The sequence below is a fragment of the Cyrtonyx montezumae genome, unplaced genomic scaffold (assembly GCF_038088225.1).
Source record: "Cyrtonyx montezumae isolate F1298 unplaced genomic scaffold, pur_monq_1.0 scaffold_3, whole genome shotgun sequence".
NCBI classification, from domain to species: domain Eukaryota; kingdom Metazoa; phylum Chordata; class Aves; order Galliformes; family Odontophoridae; genus Cyrtonyx; species Cyrtonyx montezumae.
The window spans coordinates 147,746,748-147,767,133 of record NW_027072034.1 but is presented as its reverse complement, the minus strand read 5'-3'; the positions used below and the strand labels follow the sequence as shown (position 1 = coordinate 147,767,133).

At 41.2% G+C, this 20,386-nt stretch overlaps 1 protein-coding gene across 1 annotated transcript in view; it reads left to right on the top strand.

Annotated features, from left to right (window-relative positions):
• The first annotated feature begins 1,100 nt into the window (after positions 1–1,100).
• PRKAR2B (protein kinase cAMP-dependent type II regulatory subunit beta) overlaps positions 1,101–20,386 on the top strand; it is an 85,714-nt gene continuing 66,428 nt past the window's right edge. Inside the window, exon 1 of the mRNA XM_065743658.1 lies at positions 1,101–1,595. Coding sequence (XP_065599730.1) covers positions 1,274–1,595 — 322 coding nt within the window. The 5' untranslated portion in view covers positions 1,101–1,273. The remainder of the gene's footprint in view (positions 1,596–20,386) is intronic.

The window sequence follows — 20,386 nt, the reverse complement described above, 5'->3', positions numbered from 1 at the left end:
ACCCAGGCCTGGCAGAAATTTCTGTGTTCAGTTGTTAGCCCCTCACTTCAAAAAGGACATTGAGGCTGTGGAGTGAGTCCAGAGAAGTGCAGCAAAGCTGTGAACGATATGGAGCACAGGTCTGATAGGGAACAGCTGAGGGAACTGGGGTGGTTCAGTCTGGAGAAGAGGAGGCTCAGAGGGGACTTTGTCGCTCTCTAAAGCTGCTGAAATGATGTTGAGCGAGGTGTGAGCTCTGCTCCCAGGTAACAGTGATGGGGCGAGAGGGGGTGGCCTTAAGATGCATCAGGCTGGATATGAGGAACAATTTCTTCTTAGAAAGAGTGGCGAGGCATTGGCACAGGCTGCCCAGGGAGGTGGTGAAGAGTCGTGTGGATGTGGCACTGAGGGACGTGGTGCAGTGGACATAGTGGGGATGGGCTGACGGTTGGACTAGATGACTCTAGTGGTCTTTCCAACCTCAACGATTCTGTGCCTTTATAATCCCAGCATGTTGAGGTCATGACAAACCACCTTCCCCAGACCTCGCTTTCCGAGGAGCGTTCAGCGGAGCTGCATGACAAAGCGAGCACTGCCTGCAGCCCTGAGCACACGGCAGCAGCACCTGCTCACGGCACCGGGCGGTCCCTGCAGCGCGGCGACGGTGAAATTGAACTTTTGCTTTTATTTTTCCCCAATCGTTTCTTTCCTCAGACGCTGTGTTCACGGACCTTGAGGCGACCAGCTGACCGCAGGCATTTCCTGACGCTGCGCTTCCTAAATTATGACTATAAACGTATGGCGTATCTATGCATACGAGCGATGCGGGAATCTCTTTATGGTTGTCTGTGGCCCACAGAGAAAGAAAAGCACAATAGCAACGAGCACTGAAACACCGCGGGGCCGGAGCCCGAGGGGAGCGCGGCAGCGCGGGGTGGGGGGGCGCGCTGCGGGCCGCAGTCCCCGGCGGGAGGTTGTCATGGTTTCCCGGGTCACATGTGTGCGAGGTTCCCCCGGCGCGGGGGGAGGAGGCGGCGGGGGCGGGGAGGTTTCAGTCACGGACGGGGTTGCCGCCGCCGCCGCCGCCGCCGTGCCGGGTGTGGGGCGAAGCGGATAGAGAGGCTGCGGCCGCCGCCTGCCACGAGCCGCGGGCGGCAGCGCGGATCCGCCCCCCGCCCGCTCCCACCTGCACCGCCCGCCCCTCCCCGCCGCACAGGGGCTACGCGCCCCGACCCCGGACCCCCGGCCCCCGCCTCTCCCCTTCCCCTGCTTCCCCGCCCCGGCCGGCCCCGGCATGAGCATCTCCATCCCGGCGGGGCTGACGGAGCTGCTGCAGGGCTTCACGGTGGAGGTGCTGCGGAGCCAGCCCGCAGACCTGCTGGAGTTCGCCCTCCAGTACTTCGGGCGCCTCAAGGAGGAGGCGGCGGCGGCCAAGGCGGCGGCGAAGGAGAAGGAGAAGGAGGCGAGCGGCCGCCGGACCGGTACCCCCGCGCCCGGCCATGACCGGGGCCAAGCGCCGCGCCGGGCCCCCCCCGACGCCCGCGGGGTCAACTTCGCCGAGGAGCCCATGCAGACCGACTCGGAGAGCGGCGAGGACGAGGAGCAGCGGTTCCCGGGTGAGATCCCCACCCGGCCCTGAGGGGAGGGCGGCGGCGGCGACCCCGGTCGAGCACGGGGAGGGGTCCGCCGGGTGCGGGTCGGCCCCGGGGAAGCGCCGGGGCCCGGGGCATTCTCCTCGTGCCGGAGCGCGGCCGGGAGCGGCGGTGCGTGCCGGTTCCAGGCGGGGGTGCCGCCTCCCGGGGCCGACTTCGGCCGCGGCTCTGTGCCCTTTGTTCAGGTGCGCGGCGGCCGTTCGCTAACTGCAGGCCTGCGGTGCGCCCAATGAAGGCGTCCTCTTAGGGGCGTTCCGTGCCGGAGGAGAAAAGAATTTTCTTTTAGAAGAGAAAATCGTCGTTTTGTCGTTAGTCCGGTGGCACGCTGGTGTCACCTCGGAAAGCGCCCCGATGGGCGAGGTGCTGCATTCACGCGTTTAGTTAGTGTGTTTCATAAAGCAGAACGCGCTTTGAAACCTGTTCTCTTATGAAAAGTCAGTCCTGCACGCAGGACCTCCAGAGCTGGCAGAACTGCGAGTGGCAGGGAGCGTATGCAGCATCCCACCTGCCTTGGAGGGTGACATCGCTGTGCACCTTCATGAGGTGGACGGGACCCAGGTAGATGCCGTAGATGGGCGCGGTGGATTGAGAGCAGGGCTGGGACGCGGCTGCTTGAAGGGCACCCAGCACACGGCCTTTGTGCGGTAAGGATGGTGGACAGGTCATGCCGAGGGGACAGTGTGCCCTTCCTGGGGGCTCAGTGCCTTGGGGGCAAGTGTAAGGTTGAAGCTACCCCATCGCCCCAGGTTGTGCTAGAGGTAGCTCTGCCTTGCAGAGTGCAGAAGCCAGCTGCTTTCTAGATGAGCATTAGTGCAGTCTTTAAAATACGTCTGCATTTCATCAGGGAAAAAATGTAGATGGTTAAAGATTGGGTACGTTTTCTAAATGCTTTGTGCTGCGCCGTGAGATAGGCAGCATTCTTTTTGTCTGTTCTTTGTGGCCATGCCGTGTGTGTTCAATGGGAATTTGAATCTGTCAGACAGGGTTTCCAGACTGACATGGTAATGTTGAACTCTGATGCTGATTATGTTGTCTGTGAGATAGGTAGAATTCTGGAAATGTGCTGTGTTTGGAAATGAAACGGTGATAATGTGAGAGAATGAAATTAATACCGTTATTCATTAACACCAGGCATAGTTTTCAGTTGTGAGGTCTGTGGCACTGAGCAGATTCTTACTCATTGGTGAATGGAGACCTGGATGTGCAGAAATAGAGCGTGACTTTATTGGTCTGTATGTGCTATGTACGTAGGAGTTTACAGGGTGCTTTAAGAGGCTTTCAAAGTGCAGGAATGCCCACAATCAAGATCTTCCCAATAGTCGTTCTTTGGTGATCTTGTTTTTTCATTAAAGGGTGTCCTAGAATGACTTTGTTTAGCTAATTGATTTGTGCATTTGGAAAAAAAAATCTTTAAAATATCACATTCTTTTAAGCCTAGTATGCTTTGAATGTTTAATTTTACCATGGCTTGTAATCTGTGGGAGTTGGAATAATTGATTGTTACAAGTCACAAAACAAAAAAACCCACAAAAAATATTTGTGAAACTACTTGGAGGGTGAATTAATGAGTAAGTTATAGTAAAAAAAAAAAAAATTACTAATCTTGTGCTTGTGTATGGGCACGTTCTGCAGTAGTGTATATTTGAAATTGCAGTTCTATGCTTGCTCTGAATACGTATTCTGTTAGGTGACATAACTTTGCACCCATTCAGCCTTTTGTTAATAACTGGAGGCATAAAACCTTGTGCTTAAATCATTTTAACCAATGTTTAAATAGCAATTTAAAAACATATTTCTTTTACGCTTTTCCTTTCTGCTTCTGAAAGAAGCAGTTCTTGATTATAAGTTAGGGGGTCAACCTTTATTTTCTTTTTTACTTTTGTGAGTTGTCAGACTAATTCTTTGTAGTCAGTTTGTCCCATTTCTGCACTGTTTTTATGCAGCAGAGCAAAACAAGTTTGAAAAGTTTGTAGGTAAATATGAAATTAAAAGCTGGTGAGGAGCTCAGTCCTGGTGGCAGTACCTTTTCTTGCGAAGGCAGCGTACTTGAAATGTCATGTTGACAATATTCCGTAATTTGCCAATTCAAACAGGATGTTGTTGAGAGCTTGCTGTAATTGCTGCTGTCTCCAGCACTTCTTTCTTTCCTTCTTTTCTTTTTTTCCCTCCCTTCTACAATGCTTGCTTCTAAATACCTAAAAACACTGCAGTTGAACAGTGTCAGTATGAATTTTGTCCTTGAAATGCATTTTGAAAGGTACTTAAGCATTATTCCATTTTACAAATGACAGGCTGAGGGATAAGCTGTTTTAAAAAAAAGTAATAATACTCTGCTCAGGTTCAGGAGTCATACATGATCCACAAATTCAACTGTATTCAGGTCCTCTGTGCCTGTCAGATCAGTTCCTCTTGATGTGATCTGATTTAAGAACAGTTTCCTTGCGGAGAACTTTGTTGAATTGGTGGTGTATTGAATTGTCACCTGGAGTTAACGTGACCTCTGTAATGCCACTGTTTATGTTCAGGATATTCATATTATCCTTTCAGAACACACAGCTCAATTTGGAATTGACTTTCAGGTCTTGGAGTATTTTTTTTTTCCTGTTAGATTGCCCTACGTGGATGTAGTAGGGTCAGTCAGTGAACAACTGATTCGTGTTACTGCTGATAGCACTTACATAAGTTGAGTAGGACTGAATCACATTGTACACATAAAAACAACCCCCCCCGCTTTTAGCAAATTCTTCTAACTTCTTGAAAGTTTGAGGAGTGCATTGAAAGGTATTACATGGTCTATACAAAAATTGAAAATATTAAGATACCTGTTCCTTTACAGATTACTGCATGTTGACATGTACCTTGTTTTGAAAGTTAATAATGCACCTTATTTGTAGCAGCTGTGTTAAACAGTTGCTCAAATCTAAAATGTAGTATTTTTTCTGGCTATGATATTAATTAGCAGAACAATGCTTTTAGGAGTGACACTGTTGTTCTTCACGTTTGTAAGAGAGCTGTGTTGGGTGTTCCATTTGGAGTCTGATAGCCTGTGTTTATCTTTGGTTTTACTACGGTGCTTTTTCCTGGATAGAAATGTATGTTAAGTGGAAAATAGTTCAGCTGTTCCAGTGTTGTTCTGTTGGTGTGCTAGTGGCTTTGAGTTCCTTCCCTGAAAGCTCACACTATCAAATGTAGCAGTACTTCTCATCTTTACCCACTGTTAATATAAAGATACCACTGTTTAAATAAAACATAAGTATTCCTAGTTCACAGTATCAGCACTAGGGGCTTGTCTTTTCAGTTAGTTTCTTTATTAAGTTTGAATCGTTCTACATACGTGATGTTTATACACAGGTTTTGAAATAATGTGCAAGTTGTAGAAGCTGGAGCAACTTTGCATGCATTAATACCAGTTTGTGGTGGTATGTGGTACTTCATCAGAGCTATTAACTTTACTTGCTGTTCTTTTCCTGAAATTAAACAAAACCTGAAAACATTTAACAGTTTATAACCTTCTTCCAGGTCTGATGTGCAATGGTAGCACATAGAGTTGAGAAAGGGGCTAACAAGAACAAGTAGGCAATATAAAAATGTATAGATTTTACTAGGATATTATTAAGTCACAGACATATAGAAAGATGTAAATTTCTTAAAAATATGTATTTTTGAGTGTAGGCTGAATACCTAAATGAATAGTACCCACACAATATAATGAAGATGGACAGTATATTTTTGGGTGGATTATCCAGATGGTATGAAGATACCCAGTAAATTAGGAAGGGCTCATTTGTCACCAAAGGTCAAGGCTCACCTGGAACTCCACAGAGAAGGGATCTCCAAAAAGAGGTCCTTTCCCAGTGGTGGTCAGCACTTCAATGGGGTCTGGGAGAGGTGGAGCCAGACTCCACCCCTTCTGGTCATACAGGTGCATTGCCTTCACCTGTGCTCCTGCAGCTGACTCAGTGCTCGCCTCATGTGATCAATCAGTGAGGTGAGCACGTGATTCAACAGTTCCTATATACATCAAGTTAAAATCTGAGTTACTATGGTGTCTGAAACTGCTGGTATCTAAGCTTGCGTAGCCAACTTCGGGAATGATGTTTTAATCTTCTCTACACTCCTACAGCTGAAATATACAAGTAATACCTTACTTCTTCCTCTGTAACGAAGTCAGGGGCATTACTGAAGATGCAATTTAGAGAAGATAAGTTTGCTGTTACAGGCGAGTCTCCGTTGAAAGTGTGTGAGCATGGGCACTGCTGGCATACTTCTTCACAAAGTTGTATGTTTTACCTCCTTGGACATCTCCATGTGGTTTCTGGTATGCTTCAGAGCACAGTATATCCATTCAGAATAGGCGTTTGGGTTGCAGATAGCATCCAAAAAAGAAAGAAGGAAAAGAATTTGGGCCACAATGTGTGATATCTTGCTGTTTCTGCTGGCCATGGCAGTCAGGAGATGACTGCTGGTTGCTTTGACCCAGTGTACAGGGTCACAAAAGCACAAAGCTTTGATTCCTTGCCTTAAATCTGAAAAATGATAGGGCTTCTTGAAATAATGCTTTCTGATATTCGTGATAGGAGCAAACAAAAACATTTTATTTCTGCCAATAGTTATTTCACAAAGCAAGCCTGAGCAAGTTGGCCATTTAGTCCTTAAAAGATAAAATTAAATAAAAAACATATTATTATTTTCTCACCTTAGTCTGACCCAGGTGTTTTCTCTAGCCTGGGGGAACTGCAGTCCAGAAACTTAGTTTGGCAAAGTTATAAACAACTGGAAATGTAATCTTGTAATGGGAAGCATTTAGCAGTTGAGTAGTAGGACACATGGCTCTGCCTGGTTTGTGTGTATATGTGTAATTGCAGATGAACAGTGTGCTTTTGTTATAACAGCTTTGTAAAATAAATGTTTTTAATAAGAATTTAGTTGAAATGATAGCAGCCTCCACTCAAAAGTATCTCCCTCTCCCTGCTCAAAACAAAAGCGTGTGTGAGTGCTGGTGTATTTAATGGCTGTTGTTTTGTTAACGTTTGTCTCTGGATATTTAAGAGAAGCAGGAAAAAATTCCAAAAGCTTACAGACAGAAATTAATTACACCAACAGCGTTCAGTTTATCTTTTTATCTGAAGGAAACAACTTGAAGCTGACTTTGGCTGACTGCTCCTCTCAAAAAGAGAGCAGTATTAATTCCGGAAGTGTAGAAAGACACAAAGTTTTGTTGCTGTGCGTTTGAAATGATTATATTATAAAGTATAAACAGTGTCAACACTGCATCTACACACCAGAAGCATGTTTCTTGCACCTATCATATCTGCTGTAAAGGAAAACTGGCTTACTTCAGGAATTTTCTAGGAGCTTTGTATCCATCACTGACTTTGATTTGGTTTTACAAAGAGCCCTCACACCTTGCTCCCCATATGCTTTTGAATGAAGGGAAAAATTGATTATTTTTTATTTGAATAAAGAGAATAAATGTGTATCTGTGGGCACTAAGAGAATACCAGTTTTTAGAATTTTGATAGGACAAGGGAGAATGGCTTTAAACTGAAAGAGGTCAGATTGGATGTTAAGAAGAAATTCTTTACTCAGAGTGTGGTGAGGCACTGGCACAGCTGCCTAGAGAAGCTGTGGGTATCCCATCCCTGGAGGCACTCAGGGCTGAGTTGGGTGGAGCCCTGGGCAGCCTGAGCTGGTGGAGGTTGAGGGGTTGAGGCTGGGTGATCTTTAAGATCCCCTCCAATCTAAGCCATTCTAGGAATGTTCTCATGTTGAAGATCTAAGAAAAACAAATGATGAGATGATGTAATGTTTATATCTTGCACAGACATGTGCTTCATCTACCTGTCAATATGTTAACCTTGGTTTAATATATATGTACCTCAGGATTTATCCCCAGTCTCATATGCAGAAGTATTGCATTTTGTTCTTCAGTACTGTTCAGGGAGAACTCTCAGTTTGAGGGAAATCTACGTTAAATGGTGAAATCTCTGCAAACTCATTGGCCTTAGCTGCTCCTGTAAATCTGGAGCATATGGTTTGGAAATCTCACATTTAGGTCACACAATACAAATTAATCAAGGTATAGGCAGCTGCCCCATTTCTGTTCTTCCTGTATCAAAGATGACTTTTAGGTTTGGAAATTTCCTTTGTCAGGGCAGTGATGAAAGAAACAAGAAGTCAAGGTGGAAGGCAGAACGTACAGGCAAAAGTGGAGTCAATATGTGGTAAGGGAAAATGTGAAGCTAAAAGCAAGAGGAAGGTGAAGGCATGGAAGTGAAGTAAGGAGAAGAAAATAAGAGAGCACTCACAAGCAAAGGAACATTCTCTTCTCTTTACTCAGGTATAACCCTGCTGTTCTCATATATACACTGCAAAGTTATGTGCTGAATTTTCAATTGAAATTCTAGTTGCTTTATACATGTGTTTTTGAGGAGCAAAAATGCAAATTTAAAACATATTGACCATTTATCATAGAATCATAGAATCCTTAGAGTTGGAAGGGACCTTTAAAGGTACGTTCCAGCTACCCTGCTGTGAACAGGGATATGCACAGGTAGATCAGGTTGACCAGGGCTTGATCCAGCCTTGCCTTTTATGCTGTGGAATAACTATTCCTCCAGCAAGTTTGAACTTTTCATTGGAGCTTTGAGTGAGTACAATTGTGGAGAAGTGTGGTACTTCTAAAAAGATGAGTGATTATAGAAAGGTGAGTGAAGGAGGAGGAATCATTGTGGAAGAACATCTATTTGAAAGAGATCTCTGCTTCTAGAGTAGGGCTTGACATATGTGAATTGGAGAAAGACTGGCATTTATTTATTACTACAGAAGTATTATTTACCATGAGTAATGAATATGTGGACTTCTTTGTATTTTAGGTTATTACATAGTTATGGGTGTATAAAACCTATGACATCCAAGTATGCTTGAGTTACTGTATGCCAGATAAATGTTTTTTTTTTAAACATGCACAGCTGTAAGTAGGTATTTCTACCATAAACATGGGTTATAGTATTACTTGATAGTAGTGTTATGATTCTGTGGTCATTCTAAGGGAAGTATATACACTTATTTATTTTCTTTGTCATTCAGTGATGGAACAGTTGATTCCAGATAGCTTTGTGTAGATTTTATACTGACAGCCCCTTTCCTTGCAGTGAACCCTTTTACTTGCTGGATAGGAATGATAACCTGTTTACTTAATGGAACTGTACACCAAGTTCTTGCTGTCAGTTTTGATCCTGACCAGTAATTACCAACATTAATAGTTTTGTTTATAGAATACATTTTTGTTGTATGGATTAGTTTTCATAGTGCTGAATGGAATGTGTAGCTAGATTAAATTTGTCCTTAACCATTCTTTCTTCACTCTTTCTTTTTTACTTTGCTAATTTACTAGTGTTATTACATTTTTCCTTGAAGGAAGGCTTCGTGCTTGTCAATTCTATTTTTTATTTTAAATTTCTTAGAGCTCTATTCTAAGCTTTGGTGCATTTCATGATAAAAATAGAAGTACTCACACAGAATTTCTGTTAGCAGTCACTAGGGAGTGTAGTACATGAGTCCAGATATAAATGGATCAAGCAAGTAAGCTAGATGCGCAGTTTCAGGGCCACATCAAAAATACGATGTTTATCAAATGTCCAGTATCAGATATCAGATGCTTATTTCAGCATTTTAAATGATACCATGCCACACAGAGAAGTGGGAGATCCGAAATGAAGGCAGATGTAGCCCGGCAGAGGTGTCTGAAGTGGGTGGGAGGTAAACTGCAGGTTGTAGGCACAGCTCCACAGAGTGCCCTGAACAGCAGCCATGTGACAGCTTCCATCCGTGTCTGTTAGCATTGCTGCAAATAGAAAAGTGATTAACGGGCCTCAAGTAAAACGAGGAAACAATGAATGAAACAATGCAAGAATCCAGTTTTAAATTCAGTCAGCCTTGCCTTATTGTACTGCAACTCAGCATGATGGAAAGTAGAGTGGTGCAAAACATGTGCTAACAACATAAAGTGTTTTTTGCTTTTATGCTTGCTTCTTAAATTGCTCTGCTTAATTATACTAATGTAAAAAAAAATCAGAGCAACAATTTGAGAGCTTGAGGACCTAAAAGCTAATGAGAATAGCTTTCTTAGGCATACTGTTCCAGTTATTTGACTAAAACGTTTGTTGCAGAGCTGGGCTAAAAGGGTCAATTGGTAAATGTGAGAAGATTTATTTAATGGAGAGGCAAGAAGATTGTGGTATAAAATAGATTCTGAATGGAAAACAAGTAACATGATCTTTCCTGCTCAGAGTTGTTCCAGAGACCATCCTGCTTTTATAAAGATCTTAACTGCATTGACCCTTCCTGAATCCCTGTGATGCAGCTGTAAAATATGGTATTATAAATACTAGTAGTCTCCTCATAGTATAATTTTTTAGCATGACATGTCTGCTGTAATACATACCAGACAGGAAGAAATGAAGCCTTGCCCAATGCTGGAAACAAAACATTCCTTGCAAAGCCTCAGTATGGACTATAAATAAAAGATGTACAGAATCTTCTCTATTGGGATGGATACAAGCTGGAAGTCAGTGTAAACATTCAGACCTGCTAGCTTGAGAGCACAGGCTGCAAGGTTTAGTGCTTTTTCCCATTCTGATTTTACTGGTGGGTTTGCAGTGCTAGTGTGAAACACATGATCAAGTGCACTGCGTTATGAAGTGTTTGAAACTGTTGCAGCATATGGATTAAATTCAGCTGAAGCTGTTGGTGAGAGAATTGTGGACTTTTTTCTGGCATTCCACAAATCAGTATATATTGCCACTGCAGTGATCTTGTCCTCTTGATTTGTTTCCCATTACTTTCACTACTGACCCTGTTCCCTTTCAGATCTGTTCCCTTTCAGGTCTGCTCTCTACAACCACAGCAGGTTTTCATTGATAAGTAAGGAACACCGTGGTTATGGCAGTAATCACTTTGGTGAAAAGTGCTGGCTAATGTAACTTGAAATAGGGATTGATCAAGAACTTAATTTGGGGGGATTTTTGGCATTAATTTTCATGAATGTCTGCAATCTAGTAACCATGTTAAACCCCTGCTCCTCGATTAACAGAGGCGAAGAAGTGTAACAGCATAAACTTTGTCTCCCAGATAACTAATGACAGGACAAGAGGGAATGGCCACAAGTTGCATCGAGGAAGATTCAGATTAGATTTGAGGAAACATTTTTTCTCTGAAGGAGTGGTCAGGCACTGGAATGGCCTGCCTAGGGAGGTGATTGAGGCACCATCCCTAGCGCTGTTCAAGAAGCGTTTAGATGAGGTGCTAAGGGATTTGATTTAGTAGTTCAGTGGGTAGGGATGGTGATAAGAGGATGGTTGGACTAGATGATCTTGTAGGTCTTTTCCAACCTAATGTACCTATGAATCTATCAGTTCGAAAAGAGATTATCCAGAGATTTCTTGTTTTCTTCCAAAGCACTGTTTGTGATACTCATCACATTGCCATGAAAGAATACGGAGTTTACTGCAGACATATCCATGGTATGAACATATTTTCTGTTCTAATAAAACCATTTTTTATCATTAATAAGTTCATTTTTTTAAATTTAGATTCTCAGTAATAGACCATTATTAACAAAATAGAGGGACACTGTTTTTTTTTTTTTTTTCCCCCCTCTGTTGAAATTAGGTGATTAGGATCCAGATGCCTTTACAGATCTGCTTCTTGATCTGTCTCTTTAGCACTGTTTAGAGCTAGAGATCATTTCCTTGTGGGTTCTGGATTTTTTCTTTTTCAACACCCCCATTCCCCCCTCCCCACCTCTTTTTCATGCATACCACTTTGTTAACAGCTGTTTCATTCAGTGCATTTGAGCTCTGAGTTACATTCAGGTGTCTTTCTCTAAAGCCATCGTTAAGCTGATAATCTGTCCTATTGGTTTTTAGTAGATATTCAAAACATCAGAAGCACTGATCTAGCCTATACCACTATGTTATTTAAGCATTTTTGAGGTAATTTAAATACAGACATGTATTTTTACTTTCCTGTTGCTTCAATTTACAGGAAGTATTATTTAATGGCTAGTGTATGGATGAAAAAATTGTTCTGAAAGTAGGTAGATGGTTATTTGTTCTTGTATACTATAAATTTTAAATCTCAGGGAAATTTGTGTTCAGTCTTTATCTGCATATCTCCCTTGCTAATCTGGCAATTTTGTCCTTCTACTGTAATGAGCTACTGCTAGCAGCTGAGGTGGGAGTAGACGTAGATTAATTTCCATTATCCATCTTACAAGAAGAAGTAATTTCTTCTGTTTTTGCTTTCTCATAACACAAAATGGTGCTGCTGTTTTAAGTGGGCACTGCTCTGTTGTCTGTGTAGAATATATTAGCATACGAACCTGGACTGTCTTTGATTATTTCAAGTTATGGTTTTAAAGAGTTAAGAACTGAAAGAAAACAATTTCATGCTTTCTCTGGCTCCATTGTTCAGATCATTGTATTTGCCAAAAGTGCAGCCTTTGAAGTGTACACAGAGACTGGGAAGTTGCAGGATCTTGGAAAATCTCAATGAATGAATAGTTTGAGCTTCTGAGAGAAAGGAGTATTTTCCATGCAAGCAGATAGTACTAATTTGTCCTCTTCTGTGACTGTGTTCTACGGTAGTTTTTGGACTGTGTTGCAGCCTCCAGGGGAAGTCCTTTAATGTGAACTGCTGCTAGAAAGACTTACATTGTAGTAATGCCAAAATTGGATGCTATTGATCTATTTTCACCATACATTTATTTATATTATGATGAGGTTATGGGAAGCATAAGAATAAAACAGTGGGCTGCAACCTACTTCATCCATGTCAACCATCTTTTTTTTTTTTTTGCTGAAGAGACCTTCTGGTGTGCTAAATGGGAGGAGAGGGAAAAAGAAACAAACTCTAGTAAGAGATGGTAAAATACAGTAAAACTCCTGTTTTTCACCTTTTTTTTTTTTTTTTTTTTTTTTTTTTTTTTGCTGTTGGAGTGTATCGAGTCTTGTTTTCCCTCTTTTGCTTTTTGCAGTATGGAAAATAAGATTACTTGACCTGCTTTTTAAACTGAAACTGAATTAGTGGCCAACATCAGTTTTCCTTGTTTAGAAATAAAGGCTTATTTGCAGTTTTCCATGGCAGTAATGGAAGATAAATGTGTGTGATCACATTTCTCAGTCCAAAGGGAGCGGGGTGAGATTTGCAGTTCTGATGCTTGCTGTCATTATAGATGTGTCACCAGATAGTGGAGGACAATCGAGGAGTAAGTTGAGCTGAGGTCGATGTACAGGCCTTTCCTAAGAGACAAGTTACAGTATCTTGTATCCAGCTCATTGTATTTGGTGTGCCTCATTGGGTGCTTACTGGAACATAATATTTCATGTTAGAAAAATGTTTTTACTTCTGATTCTGGAAGAGTTCTACCACCATAGAGTGTGAATCCTTGACAAAATCAAAACAAAATATACAAATGAATTACAGGGAGAAATGTCTTTCAGTCCCATGAGTTAAGGAGTCTGGTGGAGCCAGCCCCTAATGTAGTGGGCTATTCACCCCTCCTTCAGCTGGGAGGTGACAGCACCAGGGCCCTTTTTGGGGAGGCCTCGTGCTCCCCTTGGATGGAGACCTGGAGCTGTCCACCCGGGGGGTGCTGGACAACCATGAGCACCTATCCCTGCTGCTAGAGTGGGGAATTTGGCAGTTGGAAATTCACTTTTTCTCAGCTGCCTGGATTTTTCTGTGCTTTTTAAGATGTATTTTACTTCTTAGAAAGGAATTGCCACGTGTGGGTATGTTGGAAATCAATATTTTATCATCTTATATCTCAGTGTTTATTGCAAATTCTTCTTTGGTAGAATTTTTATTTTTTAAATTTTGATGTTTTATTTGCTGAAGGGATGCACAGCTGCTTATTCAGAAGTAGTAAGTCTGGCTACAGGGCACTAACCATACAAACTGACACAACTATTGTTTCTTTAGATCATCATGTAAAGTATATTCGTAAAAGTTATATATATGTGTGTGTATATATATATTATGGCCAGAAAGATCAAGCTGGTGTATGATACCCATGTGTATGTGCACATGCAACATTTAGGTTTATTTAGGAAATGCATGACTAGCTTATAGTGTGCAGTTCAGAACAGCACCTTAATACCTCTCAGAGCTGCCCTGTGCTGCTGTTCAGAGATGTCTGGTACTGATTAGCTGTCTGACACACCAAATGAGGCTGAGCAGTACTGAATTTGTGGTCTTTCTTTCATGATGTGTGGTATTTCAGTGGCAACTGTTAGGATTCAGAAGTTGGTAGAAACTTTTTTTTTGGACTTTCCTCAGTGTTAAATTTAATTGAATTGTCCAGCTAGTTCAGAAGATAACAGGAACAAGCAAAAGGATAGCATCATGGTATAAAGTTTTCCTTGAACCAAGGCTGAAGAAATCAAGTAGGCAGCAGTTTCCTTGAAATAGGGTAGTTATTACTGACACTGATTAATAACAGCAGTTTCTGCAGTAGCCCTTATTAATTGTTTTATTTTTACAATCGGTCTGTCATTTGCAAAATGAAATGACATTTGCTTGTTTCTAGTGTTCAAATAGCTTGTGTTGAAACTAAGTTAACACGGACATGTTGTTTTTTGTGGAAGGGCAGTCTCTCTTCCTAAATAGAGTAGAAACTTGATTGCTATTACACTTATAGATCTTACATGTTACTGTAACATTTCTTCAGAAAAGAAGATGAGTCTGGTTATTGCTGAATAGAAGTATTTCTTTGTGATTTTGTTTTGTTACAATTTGGAAAAGATACAAAGGTCAGAATGTGAACACAAGCTCTGTTTTGAAAATGTAAATGCAGAGCCAAGAAGATTTACGCATTCATGCCGGAAACTCTACTTTATATTTATTTCTGGCTAGGAGCTGACATTGTTTAACTTGTGTTCTGCGTTCCAGGACAAAATAGTTTATAGAGCCGTAGAATTACTTTATTTTTTTTTTAGGTGGAAGAATGAATTTTGCTTTAGTCTATTCTAGAGTGGTTTTTTTTAATTACATTTTTTAAAATCTTTAGAATTTACCTCCTTTTTCTTACATAAGCTGTGTATTACAGATTCTACACTACAAGTGTTTCATACAGATAGTTTCTCTAAGTGTAGTTTATACTTGACATCAGTTTCTGTGTTAGAATGGACTGTACTTTAAGGAGTGGAAAGTAGGTTGGAGTCTTCTTGTTTGCAGTTGAAAATTCCTGCAAATTGCAGGCAGGTTGGGAGCTGAAACTTGGTGGAGATAAAGCTGTCCTTTTTAATGAATGTATTAAAAGGAAGCATGTTTAATCATAATTCTCAGCTTGAAAAAAATATTATTGGTAATTGTTTCAGTTTTAAAAATATTATCTATGCCGTTTCTAGTGGTCAGCTCCTCATATTTTATGGAAATTATTTGATTTTCAAGTAAGCTTTTGTTTTAATATCAATAATGAGAATTTGCCTTTGGAACTATGGAATAGATGCATTAACTAGAATTGTTGGCCTAACTGTAAATTTAGATAGCTTTTGTCTGTAATACTTGCAGAAAATTTTAAGGTTTTAACACAGAAACACAGCAGGGCCTATGAAACCATATACTGTAGAAAATGCATATGTCTGTTTTTACAGACAACTTGATGAAGCTCTTAGGCGGTGACAAGTTGGTTATATTCTCATTATAGTAACCGAGGGTAGCGTTTCCCATATTTCACCAATCATAAGAGATACTTTGAAAATACAACAGAATAATTTTATGAAGTCTGCTCCAGAAGTATTGCCTTTTTTAAAGATGTTTACCTCCAACATCAGAAGCAGATGTTGACATGGTGGCGGTAGAGGCTGAACCTTCCTGACAGTACTCCATTCCATGTTGTTACTGTGTGACAGATGGCAGCAGAGGGGCAGTCTGACAGAATGATGTCTGACATGGAAGCGTGTATGTAGTGAAGGTGTGGAACTGAATTCCTCCATGCAGAAAAAATGGCACCCATTGACATTATAGATGCTTGCTGAACATTCAACCAGTGGATGTGCATACAGTGAGGCAGTGGGTGATGTGTTTCAGAAGTGGCAACAGTGACTTGAAAGATGAGTTATGCACAACTGTCACCTTCATTGGTGCAGTTTTTTAGGAGCATGGCATGCAGGCTCTTGAGCATTCATCGCTAGTGAAAGTGTATAGCTAATGGTGATGACCATTGAAAAATGATGTTTTGTAGCTGAGAATTTGCTCTATCAAACAGTGCTACTGTTCTCTTTGTATCTGTTACAGTTTCCATAGACATAAATGCTTTCAAAGTGACATTACTTTCAGAGTGACTATGTATTTAATTACTCTATTAGTATTCTCCAGTGCCAGAAAGGGTGCTAGAAACTATAATGTTGTTGCCTACTGTAGAGAGTATTCCCAGGTTAGCAGAATTCTTGCTAGAGCAGCAGCTACCCCAGAAGGGATGTGTCACTTGTGCTGTTGTGGAGTTGGGAAGTGCTGGAGATGGCCTCAGGCAGCTACACTCCAGCAGCCTGCTGTTCTCAGCTGGAGCAGACAAGCATGTGGCTGTTTACCCAATTTTCTATACAAGACACAATTTCTGGTTATTTATGCCATATAACCATTACAGAATACTACATTAAACAGTATGTTCTTCTTGTTGGTCTTAACATTAAAGTCACTTTTAGACCTTTAATATATATAGACTTTTAATATGGAAAGGGTGAATATATTTGTCTTGTGTCCGTTTGGCTTTGGTTGTTTTGTTTTTTCTTAAATTATCCTTGTTTTTATTTATTTATTTATTTATTTTAATAATTCATTTTTACTTTTTGTTATATTTATTCGTTCCAAAATAATTTTAGAAAAAAAAAAGTAGTGGTATTACTTCTCATATTCAAACCTGTGAGGCCCCAGGTGGAGTACTGCATCCAAGTCTGGGGCCCTAAACACAGGAAAGATGTTGAGCTTTTGGGGAGGGTTCAGAAGAGGGCCATGAAGATGATCAGGGACTGGAGCACCTCTGTTGTGAAGATAGGCTGAAGGAACTGGCTTTGTTCAGCCTGGAAAAGAGAAGGCTGCAGGGAGACCTCTTTGTGGCCTCCCAGTATTTAAAGAGTTTATAAACATGATGGAAATCAACTTTCAGCATGGGTAAGTAATGATAGGACAAGATGGAATGGTTTTAAAACTAAAGGAAGGTTTGATTTCAGGGGGAAGTTTTTTACTGAGAGAATGGTGAGGTGCTGGAACAGGTTGGCCAGAGGGGCTGTGGATGTTCCTTCCCTGGAGGTGTCTGAGGCCATGGGGGCCCTGGGCAGCCTGATTTGTGCTTCATCTAGTGGCTGGCAGCTGTGCCTGTGGAAGGGGAGTTGGAACTTGGTGATCCTTGAGGTTCCTTCCAGTCCAAGCCATTCCATGATATTCACTTCTAGTAACCTAATGTGGATGCTGACAACACTGGATAAGCATTACTTTTATTGAAATTATTAAGATGAGCTTCCTTTAATTTTAGAATCGTTATGAAGCAGTTAACATTTAAAAAAAAATTGAGAAAACAAGGAAGAAATGTTAGTTAAAACTAATTTATAGAAAGTGATTTTTTTTTTTTTCACGTTTGTGGTAGTATGTACTTATTCTGGTAAGCTGAAACAGCTCTGACCTTTCTTCTTCGTGGGTACTGAAGTACCCAGATCACTAGATCAGAGTCAGGCTTCTTACCTGCTTTTTGACATGCTTGTATGCATGTTGGCTTGGATTCAAGAGAAGAGCTGCTCGTGCTTGCTTTGGAATATAGCATGGCTGGGGGGATACTTTTTTATTTTTTTTTCCAGAGGTGTGTGTTGCTGATCTGATGTGTACCCAGTCAGGTGAACCCATCCCTCAGTTTTTGTTTCTCCCTTTCTGAAGCAGTGTCTTATTTTTTGCTATTTACCCACTGTAAACAAGGTTGGGGAGGATGTTGATGGAACAAGAAGTACTTCACCGGAGTGGAGAGTTTCTGTCACGTCCCCAAAGCAGTCATTTTTCTCTTAAATGACTCTTGTCAGAGCAAGGTTTCAGATAGCCAGCTGAATCTCTTCCTTTTCCTGTTTCTGTACATTTCTCTGGTTACTACCTGATTATCAGCCCAAGTTGGTAGCTGTAACTAGACAATGTGAAGAAGTGTCTGTTGACGTTTTGGGTGGGTCTGGAGGGAAGGAATCTTTGGTTTATGAACACATACATTTCATTTCAATTGGTTGTAGTCGTTTTCTCAGGCAGTGATGTCATTATCAACTGGAATTTTGCTACACAAACTGGGAGTACAGTAGGTTATTTTTTTTTGGACCACTGTTTGCAGACTGCTATTGAATGCCATGTGTTATTTCCTTGCCCAATGACTAATGATCCTGTGGCTGGCTGCAAAGCACTGTTATCAGGAGTCATGGAAAGTTGGCCCTGTGCAGGAATCTCACAGATAGTTACAGAAAGGCAGTTGAGGCAATGTTCTCAAGCTTTGCTAGCCAGGAGCAGAATGAAATGGGAGCGGAAGTGGTTGTGATGCTAAAGCTTGCTTACAGCAGATGCAACTTTTCAAACATTGCCTGAACTATTGAGAAAAGTGGAGCTGAGCTAAGAAATCCATTAGTGGCCATTACTAGAAATTTCTGAACGTTATCCTGAATTAATGCAGCCATAAGGCATAGCGGGTTGTAACGTTTTTTGTATGAGCCTGGCTCCCTCAACCTTTCTGCATAAGAGAGGTACTCCAGTCCTTTGAGCATCTTCATGGCTGCCTCTTGACACCATTGCCTTATGTCAAGCACTTCTATCCACTGCTTTTTAAGCACTGAGTAACAAACAAAAAAAGAGCTTTGCCTCATGCTCTGAAAACTAACAAAGCTATATGTTTTAGTTCTGACCAGCTGGGAATGAATATCGTGAATACAAGAGAAATTCCCATTAATTATGTAATGTTCTTAAACATGAAATCTGAAGTCTTAAATTTCACCAGTAAATGAAAAAGCAGGTGATGTAGGTTATGGATTATACATATTCATATATATGTAGAATATATTATATAAACACACACATACACATATATAAATGTATATTTATTAAGGTACTTTGTAGCTGAGGTTTCTGCCGTGCAGGCTGACTTTGTATAACATCTTAACTTCAGAAAGTTTTAATAGCATTTGCCCATGTAAGTATTTGTAATAATCTAGTGGCAAAGTGACAAAAACATGATTAATAGTGGGAAATCCAGAGTCTCAAAAGTGTGATACATTGGATTAAACAGATGATATAAACGTGTACGGGGAGAAATCAGTTATGTTCATAGTTGTTAATATAAAATAGATAATTGTAAACTCACATAAAGATATACTCCTTCAGAAAAGAATACTGTCAGCCATGACATCCCCAACCCACTGCCAGCAACAAGGTTGTGACTTCATTCCTCTGTAATAAATATAACTTGCAGGTATTGTCAAGAGATTAAAAAAAAAGGGAGGGGGGGGGAAGTAGGTTGAGGTTTTGTAGAGTTCCAAAAGCACAGCTGTGTAGTAGCTAAGGGAGGCTCATAGATACTTAAAAATTCAGAACAACAGGTCACTTATGCAAAATCATAGACTGTCTAGCTTGCAGCTTGGCAGAAATATTGATTTGAAGACAGGTGTAAGTAATTCACATCTCGTGAGATGCTGATGACATAGATGTCGATTTGCTGTCTCTGCAGAAAGGCAGCACCATCCCTGTGTGTTGGGTGCTGCTGTGGAGCTTTGGCAGAATGACCTGTTTTTCTCCCATTCCAACAGGGAACTTGCATGCGTTAGTAAATACGCTTCAGGCAGCAAAATTAGAAAGCAGAAAAGAACATGAAATTGGATCTAAACGCCTGTGCTGTAGTGCTAGAAAGCAAATAACCATAATATTCTTAAAATAGCTTGTGAAATTTCAAGTGGAAAAAAACCATTTATAGATGGTAAGAAGATAAAAGCATTACTGGCACTTTATATCAGATGGGCTTTAGTGGCAGTTGTAAACTATGCTATGGCTATAGCAGGATATTTCTTGAAGATTAGGATAAATTGCTTAGGTAGGGAAGAGGGGTGGTACAAGTCATATGGGATGGTGACAATGCTTTCTAAAAAAAATAATGATGATCAACAGTTGACTCTGCTAGGCAGGAATAGTGAGTCTGGCAAATTGTACAAAATCAGCGGGTGAAAGTAAAAAGGGATCTTTGGTATTCAAGGTAAAGCAGTGCTTCAGTTCTTGGATTTAGGCACTACAGGAAGGCCTGGGTTTTTGTGGCCTTGGGTATGTTGTAGGAAGACTGACATCCCTCATACGTTGGTATTTCTAGATTCAGTTTCATACACTTTTTTCTAAGTGCATCATTTCTGATGGGCATAGTCTTTCATAACATCATTAATTTTTGTCAGGTGTGCCGAGTAGCCTGGGAGTGAGGGCAGCCAGGACTCCATAGCAGAGCTTCCTCACTGGTTCGGGTTTTCAGCCTGAGTCTGAGCAGTTTCTGGTGCAAGTGAACTTGTTGCAACCTTTGGCATAACCAAGGGCTAGGCATTTTACTGTGAATTTTTCTTTATTTTTATTTCATTTCCCTGACTGATAAGTTTTAATGACAAGACTGAGTTTATTGGTCACTAGCAATAATGATGAGGATGAACTTGTAAGGGAAGACATGCTTCTGTTGTATGTAGGTCTGTAGAACAGAATTCACATTT